Source organism: Sander lucioperca, chromosome 11, assembly GCF_008315115.2.
Source record: "Sander lucioperca isolate FBNREF2018 chromosome 11, SLUC_FBN_1.2, whole genome shotgun sequence".
In the NCBI taxonomy this organism is placed as follows: Eukaryota; Metazoa; Chordata; class Actinopteri; order Perciformes; family Percidae; genus Sander; species Sander lucioperca.
This window is the reverse complement of record NC_050183.1, coordinates 9,928,886-9,938,150: the sequence shown is the minus strand read 5'-3', so window position 1 is coordinate 9,938,150 and position 9,265 is coordinate 9,928,886. Positions and strand designations below refer to the sequence as shown.

The following is a 9,265-nucleotide window of genomic DNA, read 5'->3' as shown; positions in this document are numbered from 1 at the left end:
GCTATTTCTGTCTTTCTTCTATTATTTTTTACATTGAAATCAACATAATACAGTAATTCACAATGTAATACACTCAAATATGTGATTCCAATGTAACCTACCCAAAACAAATAGCATTATTCCATCAAAAGTTGAGATGTTGATTACTGCTACTCTGCTAATGCTAAGCTAGTCAACGTTAGCTTAAGCAGGAGATTCTTACTGTTTTTTTTCCCTTATGATAGGATTTAGTCAGACACTACCTCATTTTGTTACGTGGAATACTATGATATCATTTCATCAAATTATATTTAGACAACAGCAAGGGAAATATTAATGAGTAAATTTAGTTTTAGGTTTAGCTTTAGCTAAGGCTAGCTGTGGTGGTTATGTCGGGGAGCGTACCTATGTTCACACAGCTCAATGTTGCCTCATTTCTAAGATTTTTTTCTAAATTAGGCCCTATGTTCCCACATTTCCTTTTTCATAAATTTGTATCAGATTGTATCCCCCTTTCTCCCAATTTGGTAGCCAATTACACCCAACCTATTATCCAGTAGCAATGGACTACAGATAGAATGTAACCCTAACCCTAACATAGGGCCTAATTTTAAGCGAAAAACAAATTCTTAGAAATGTGGGAACATAGGGCTGTGGGACCACTGGGCTGTGGGAACATAGGGCTGACCCTGTTATTCAATAGCTAACGTTAGCTAGCTAGTTTACCAAGACAGAGTGCTATTACTGCAGTTGGGTTTGGTTTCTAGCTCAGTTTTAAATGTAGGTGCTGTTTCTTCTACGGCACAAAATTGTTATGTCACCTGATGTGTAGCCAGGACAGCATGGGTGTCGTCCCACCACCAAACACCCAGACAGTGAAGAAGACAATGAGCAGCGTGGTGGTGAACATCATCTGGCGGGCATAGGTTGCCGTGTCCCGGATGGCCAAAGCGAACGCCATCGCTCCACGCAGACCTGCAGAAGATCACATCCAAAAATCATCCAATCACATTAGAGCTACAACGATAAGTCGATTAATCAATCAATTATTTGATCAATTACATGATGACAGGGAGAAAAATCCCCATACCTGCAAACATCATCATATGCTGGAAGTTTCCTTTGATCTTGTGCCTTCTGCCGAGGTTGAGAAGGAAGGACAGCGGGTAAATGTTGAAAGCTCTTCCAATGAATATGGCAAGCTGACAGGCAGGTTAAGAAGTCTTTGACTGAACAATTAAATGCTGGACAGATTCAGGGAGTGGGGTGTCCTCACTAGAGTAAAACATGAGTGTGAACTTCATAGTGAAGCCGGAAAATATGTCTTAGAATGAGTACCAAACTCAGGCCTGCCTACAGGGACATCCCAGTAGTCTCCAAGTTATCAACTATGACCCAATTCTGCAGGTGTGGAATTCTAAAAGAGGTATAGTCCTAAATGGAAACAGAAAAATGCATGCTTGTTGTGCCCCAAAAGGATACAAAAGCTCCTATGATGAAAATGGGGCTGAAAATGTGATTCTGGAAGGTGAACAGAGCCAACCCCATGTAGGAGAAGATGAAGTTCTCAGCCAGGAAGTGAAGGACCTCAAAGAGCTGCATGGAAAATATAATATTCATCATGAATTCAATTTCGAAACGTATATGAACACAAGAAGCAAGAATAAAACTTTTAAAAATCCACAGAAAGAGCCTTAAAATGTTCAGGCTCAGCAATGGAATTCAACAGAAAGTTTCCCACGCTGCACTGCTTAGTCCCGTGGCTGGTTCTCTGAGCTAAGCGCCTCGTCTATTCCCTCAGAATCCAGAAAAGCTTTGGGAGTTGTTTTTTCTCTTCTCTTCCAGGCTAACAGAGTAGCAGCCATGATGATAACAGAACTGACTGCATAGTATAAAACAATAGATATGACATGCCACTCTGACTTGGGATGGAACCATATGGCAGCCATCTTACCTGGGTCAAGTTTTAGACTTGCTGTCATTGGAACCTATGGTGAAAGAGGCTCATGTTGTCTTTATAGTGTATTTCTGTACCAGTACATCAATACTGTTTTTTATTCAAAGTAATGAGCCTAAGAAAACTGTACTTGAATTTTGATTACTATAGCTCCATGAGAACAAATCATGTGTTCAATCATGATGATCTCATAATTATATATTTATATATAAACAATAATTACATTTTTTTTCAATTTTGGAAAGGGATGCCAGCCTCCTTTGGTCCTTTTTGGTAAAGCAATAGGTGTTGCAAAGCTGCTAATATAGTTGCTGCCCATAGAGGACACCTGTAAACAAGACCCAGGTAAGATGGCGGACGGTCATTAGTTATGCCGTCATGTCGCATCTATTGTTTTATATCTATGGTTGACTGCATCTATGTTGCTCTGAGCCGGAGGCACAGGACGAGGGCAAACGATAATGGAAATGCAGGAAGAATTATCACCATTTCTGTTTTTAATCTAAGGGAAGGTTAACCTTGCCGTTACAATAAGCATGTGAAGCTTTCTTTGAAACAGAGTAACAAGAGCCTGCTGGAATACTTGGAACACTGATCCCAAAATGTGTCACATCTACAGTACGTGCTAATCTGCACCCTGTCCTTAAGACTGAACCCCCCTCTGGGAAACCGTTGTGTCAGGAGGGGATGTCCTCGGACAACCCCGATTAAGGTCACAGCAGGCTGATCATTGAGCCATCTGGCACCGGGGCCCAGCTTTCATACTATCAGGGGAATCAAAATAGTCCAAAATAAATGGGGCTGCATGTGCAGGAAGTGGTCAAATGCTACCTGCTTGGTGCGTTTTGTGGACTCCGCAGAGAGGTTGTTGTAGGTGTAGTGAGCCTGTGTGATGCCACAGAACAGCACAGCCACGACGCCTTTGGGACACACACACAGACACACACACACACACACACACACACACACCTTAATTTAACGACTTAAGCTGTATCATTTGAATATACAATTGACAGTTCCCATATTTAGAAACATCAGAGCCAAAGATAAGCTTCTCAGTCCTCTTGTTGCTTTGTGACTGTGTATTATATTATCTGTTGATTTCATCTGCTGCACATCTGCTACTTAAGTCTCTGTCACATGTCATTTGCGTAACAGACAGATTCAGTTCTCTAAGGATGGTTTACCAGCACTTAGTTTAAACTGCTTATAATTAAGTTATTCAGCATAAGCAACAGCTTGGAATTAAAAGACTCTATCCAAATAAGATGCACTTTATAGATACACTATATAATCATCAAAATAATAATAAAAAAAAAATAATATATATATATATATATATATATTATATATATATATATACACAGTTGTGTTGAAAATAATAGCAGTCCAACATCACTAACCTCATAAATAAAATTTTTTGGTAGAAGTGATATTTCTACATGGCAAATAATTTACTAGTAAGTGTTGTAGAGTCATAGAAAACCAACAGACCCAACAGTCATGACATGCATGCTGCTCATTCTGGGTAATTGAATCTGTAATTGAAAGGGGCATGTTCAAAATAATAGCAGTGTTGTGTTCAGTTAGTTAGGTGATTGATTCTGTGAAGAAACAGCTGTCAGTTATGGCCCATATTTAAGGAAGGAAGGAAGCAAATGTTGTGCATGCTGGTTATAGTGCATTTCACACTGAAATACTCAGCAAAATGGGTTGTTCCAGACACTGCTCTGAGGAACAGCAGACTTTGATTAAAAAGTTGATTGGAGAGGGGAAAACATATAAAGAAGTGCAGAAAATGATAGGCTGCTCAGCCAAAATGATTTCAAATGCCTTGAAATGGCATCTAAAGCCTGAACGACGTGGGAAAAAAACGGTCAACTACCATTCGAATGGATCGAAGAATAGCCAAAATGGCAAAGGCTCAACCAAGATCAGCTCCAGGAAAATCAGAGGAGACTTAAAGTTACCTGTGAGTACTGTTAGGATCAGAAGAAGGCTATGTGATGCTAAGCTATCAGCTAGAAGCCCCCGCAAAGTCCCATTGCTGAAAAAAAGACATGTACTGAATAGGTTGAAATTTGCCAAAGGACACATTGACTGGCCAAAGGAGAAATGGGGCAACATTCTGTGAACTGATGAGAGCAAAATTGTTCTTTTTGGGTGTAGGGGCCGCAGACAGTTTGTCCGACGACCCCCATGCACTGAATTCAAGCCACAGTACACTGTGAAGACAGTAAAGCATGGTGGTGTTATGGGATGTTTCTCATACTGTGGTGTTGGGTCGATTTATCACATACCAGGGATCATGGATCAGTTTCAATACATCAAAATACTTGAAGAGGTCATGTTGCCTTATGCTGAAGAGGAAATGCCTTTGAAATGGGTCTTTCAACAAGACAATGACCCAAAACACACCAGTAAGTGAGGAAAGTCTTGGTTCCAGATGAACAAGATTGATGTTATGGAGTGGCCAGCCCAATCCCCAGACCTCAATCCCATAGAAAACTTGTGGGGTGACATCAAAAATGCTGTTTCTGAGGCAAAACCCAATAATGCAGAGGAATTGTGGGTAATGTAGTTCAATGGTCCTGGGCTGGAATACCTGTTCACAGGTGCCAGAAGTTGGTCGACTCCATGCAACACAGATGTGAAGCAGTTCTCAGAAATAATGGTTATCAACTAAATATTAGTGCATTCAAAGTAAAGCAAACCCTTGAGACATTTTTCAGTTTATAAAGTAAATGTTTGAGTTTGTAAAGAAACATGCAAATACTGCTATTTTTTTGAACAGCCTAATTTTCCTTTTTCTTCACTTTCTGTAAAGGTAGAACACAAACTTGATCAATTTTGGTCATGTTTTGATTTGGAATTGAATGTGCAGTGTTCCCAATACATAGATATTATGGAATTAAAATTAAAGAATTTGAGCATTATTCACTTTTTTTAAACACACCGCTATTATTCTGAACACAACTGTATATTATATATATATATATATACACACACACACACACACAACTAAAGGTTCTTTTGAAAGACCAGGTTTTCTTTTAAATGGGGCACTTCATTTTACATAAAGGCCTGTTTACTGTTCACGGGAAGAACTACTTTGACAGAAAACCTGTGTCATAAATTGGTATAGCATTCAAAAGATGAGGGCATTTAACAGGCAGAGGGAGGATCTAATCAAAGATGAAAATGAGTTGCATTGTGGGAAAAGCAGGATCCAGTGTTTTTGGAACTTGACCCTGACTACGGACAAAAAGTGAGCTTATGTCACTTCCAAGTCTTCCAATTTACAAAACTAAATCACTGGCATACCCCTTTAATGTTGTGTCATAGGGAAGAAAAAGGTCCACAAACTGACAATTAATACTATTATAAATTCAAAAGATGACAAAGTTTAATAAAAATAATGGAATAGCTGGAAAAAATAACTTGTGCTGTTGACAGTCTGACCAAAAAAATTCACTTTTTTCCCACATTTCTTCCCATTATGTCACTATTTGGATATGCACGTATTGTTTTTTTGCACCCGAATAGCCACTTTATGGTCCTTGATTCATTTCTAGAAGTGCTAAGTAAGTCAAAAGCAATCAGACTTGCTTTTTTAGATTGAAGAATTTCCAGAATCTAAAGCAGGTACAGTTGTTTTTACCTAGCATTTTCTAGATATAGACCACTGAGAATCTTCACAATATTTGATTAATTTAAATGCAGGGTTTGATGGTGATGGTGGTGTTTTGGTGATGGTAACTATTTCCAATATACACTTTTTTATATATTGTTTGAAATGGTCTTTAGACCCTTACAGCAATAACACAATAACGTATCGGCTCTGACGGAGCCCCGAGGAGATGCTACTTTCAAATCTTGCTAGCTTTTTAATACTACCAACCCTGCCTTTAAGTCAGATAGAAGTCTGACATATTTTTAGCATCCTGACCACAGCTATCTAGTGCCTACTTCCCAAATTGGAACCACTTCCTTCAAAGCAGTGCCCTGAACACAGCTCACCTGTGAAGCCGCAGGCTTCGGCCAGCAGGAAGGTGCTCCAAGACATGAGGAAGAAGAGGGCCGTCTCCAGTAACGGGAAACAGTGCAGCTTGGTGAACTTGGTGACGTGGGAGTCGAGTTAAAGATGCAAACACTTTTTTGAATCCTATAAACCATTGTTTCTCAAATGGGGGTACATGTACCCCTAGGGGTACTTTGGAGGACTGCAGGGGGAATGTGACATTTTTTGCAAAATGTTTTTCAGTTACAAGGCTGTAGTTACTTCTACGGTCTTTTTTTTTCAAAGTTTTTGTCGCTGTTTTTGAAGTTTTTCACCTTTTTTTTGTTTTTGTTTGTCGCTTATTTGATTTTTTTTGTCACTTTTGTCGCCCTAGTGTTGCCTTCCTTCTTTCTACTGTGTTTTTTTCTAAGGTTTTGTTAGTATTTTTGATCTATTCTTGCCTTACTTCCTTCTTTCTACCGTCTTTTTCCAAGGTTTTGTCGCCTTTTATCATCAGCATCTAAAGGTTTTCCAGGTCCAAGGCTTTTGTTTAGTAAATCTATCGCTGACATCGCTGTATTGTTGCTCTTTATATAGACTTTTTTTTCCTACCAAAAATTATTCGCACTGGTCAGGGGGTACATGGCTTAAAAAAAAGTGTTCAAAGGGGGAACATTATTGAAAAAAGCTTGAAAACCACTGCTATAAACACACCTGTTGTTGCACAAAACTCGAATCAATCCGGAAATCTAGACTTTCTATATGTATTATTACTTCAAAGTAAGTATCAGAGAAGGATATGAGAGCGGTGACGACGCCTGTGGCTGCACCCATCACAAAGGAGCCGCTGAAAATACCCAGGAAAACCCCCACTGACTTGAAGAAGGCTGAGGCATCAAACATGTGTGTGTTTGCTCCACTGGGCTGGTAGGCCACAATAGACCTGAAATACAAAAACAAAAAGACATGGTGTGGCAGGTATTTTCAGTATTTGTCATAAATATACCAATTTTCCAACAATGTCTTGAATTGATTCACACATATATCTCATTTTGGCTCTTTTTTGGAAAATAATTTATATGCCAATTTGTTTACATTTCTACCAACATGGAATCCAATAATTGTTCCTAAAACAAATCTAATATTAGGTGATTCGTAATCTTCCAGTAGAGGGAGGCAGAGTGCTGTCTGTCTGTCTGTCTGTCACAAAGGATCAGTGATGCAAAGCGGTGCTGCTCTGTCTCACACTTCAGTGTTGAATTTCTACATCAGATGGGAAAAGGAGTTAAGAAACCACGCAGGGAGAGGAAAAATGTTTAGTTTCCCAGACGTAGGTTTGATAAGGCAGAAATTTGACTTACGAGGAAAGCACAATGGCCACTGCGTCATTCATAACACTTTCTCCAAACAGCAGAGCGTACAGATCCCCATCTGCGTGGAGCTCATTGAAGATGGCCAACACCGTCACTACACACAGCGATGAAAGATGGGAAAAGCATTCAAACATCATCTTAGTTTATATCAGGGCTGTGCAATTAATCAAATTTAAATAGCGATTTCAGCCCCTAATGATCACAAAAACAATGTAATCATGAAAAACAATTATTTTGCACATTACGTTTTGCAAGTAAACTCTTATTTTTTGGGGGGGCCCGGGTTTGATTCCAACCTGTGGCCCTTTGCTGCATGTCCTCCCCCCTCTCTGTTCCCTCTTTGCTGTCTACAGCTGTCCTATCAATTAAAAGGCATTAAAGCCCAAAAAAATCTTTTTAAAAAAGCTCTTATTTTGTGTTGTGTTGAATGAGGCACACTTCCGCCTGTCCCGAAAGCTAAACTTACTCAGGACAGCTTAGACATGAAAGGGGATGGCGCCTGTGTGGCTCACCTGGTAGAGCGTGCGGATCAGTCCTCGAGGCAGCAGTCGCAGGTTTGGTTCCAACCTTTGCTGCATGTCATCCCCCTTCTCTCTCTATCCCCTTTCATGTCTAAAGCTGCCCTGTCAGAAATAAAGGCCTAAAAAATGCCAAAAATAAAATAATCTTAGACATGAAAGGGGAGAGAGAGGGGGAATGACATGCAGCAAAGGGCCACAGGTCGGAACGGAACCCGTGGCTGCTGTGGTTAGGACTGAGCCTCTGTATATGGGGGAGTGCTCTACCAGGTGAGCTACCCAGGTAGCCTGAATATTGTTTTTATATTATTTATTTTAAGGGGAATTAAAAAAGTTCAAATGGGAAAAGATTTTTTTTACTGTTGATTTGTTTAAAAGTTCAATAAATGCAACATCTTTCCAAAAGTCAATGAGTAATCTTGCTAAATAATGTGATTTCAATATTGGCCAAAATAATTGTGATTAGGATTTTTTTCCATAATTGAGCAGCCCTAATTTATATATACAGCCATAAACTGCAGCACAAAACGGTGGCTGAGTGGCGGCATGTGTCGTACCTGGATCTGTGGCCGAGATGATGGCACCAAAGAAAAGGCAGTCGGTGTAGTAGAACTTGTCAGTTAGCTGTCCGACCACTTGCATCAGTTTGACCACACCGTACATCAGATTCCTGAAGACCAACGTCCAGGTGAGAGGAGAACATTATGGATCAAACAACAGTTAATAACAGCAGGATTTAGGCCTGTAACAATTATAACATAATTGTCAATTTTTTTTACATAATCGCCGTTTCTTTGTTTAACCGCAATTAATTTCTAACTTTAGCTAAGTTCTTAAGGGGTATGACTGGTATTTGTTGATTTTGTTTAGATCTGCCAAATTGTAATTATATAAGTTAATATTGGTTGGACTATATATTTTTAGGATTATTTTAATTGTTAGTTGTTGACCCTTGACCCCATATGTTTACTTCATCAGGCTGTGTATTTGTGTTACTACATTATCTGGGTCACATAACAGTGATATGACCAAAAGATGTATCCTGGAATCCATTTGAAACTTTAATTTGTTTAAAAAAGTAATAAATAAATAATATATTTTTTTTTATTTGACTGAAAGAGACAATGATATCGTTAATCGCAATTATTTCTGAGACACTTAATTGTGCAGCAAAATTTGGAATTGTTACAGCTCTAGCAGGATTTGATCATTAAGTTCCTGACATCTCATAAAACTCACCCAATAACAAAACAAGAGATGGCAGTCCCAAGAAACGCATAGGTTATGATGGAGCCCAGATTCCTGAAGAAGTGTCTCTGGAAAAAGGAAAAAAGGAGAATAAGATAAGGAAAGTTTAACAAAAACATATACAAAGTTAGTATTACAAATGTATTACACACTCAACTTATTTAACTTTCCTTATACAAGACAAATGTCT

The 9,265-nt window shown here is 39.0% G+C and overlaps 1 protein-coding gene across 3 annotated transcripts in view; it reads right to left on the bottom strand.

Moving 5' to 3' along the window:
- The window catches only part of slc9a7 (solute carrier family 9 member 7), a 39,889-nt gene that overhangs the window by 18,699 nt on the left and 11,925 nt on the right, over positions 1–9,265 (bottom strand). For all 3 annotated transcript variants that reach the window (XR_004898828.1, XM_031309455.2, XM_031309456.2), the window contains exons 4-12: positions 9,067–9,143; positions 8,385–8,497; positions 7,298–7,403; positions 6,738–6,879; positions 5,957–6,062; positions 2,768–2,856; positions 1,462–1,575; positions 1,070–1,181; positions 801–954 (exon numbers count right to left, since the gene is read on the bottom strand). Coding sequence is in view for 2 of the 3 variants with exons in the window: in XM_031309455.2 (XP_031165315.1) it covers positions 801–954; positions 1,070–1,181; positions 1,462–1,575; positions 2,768–2,856; positions 5,957–6,062; positions 6,738–6,879; positions 7,298–7,403; positions 8,385–8,497; positions 9,067–9,143 (1,013 nt within the window). In the remaining variant the exon portion in view is untranslated. The remainder of the gene's footprint in view (positions 1–800; positions 955–1,069; positions 1,182–1,461; positions 1,576–2,767; positions 2,857–5,956; positions 6,063–6,737; positions 6,880–7,297; positions 7,404–8,384; positions 8,498–9,066; positions 9,144–9,265) is intronic.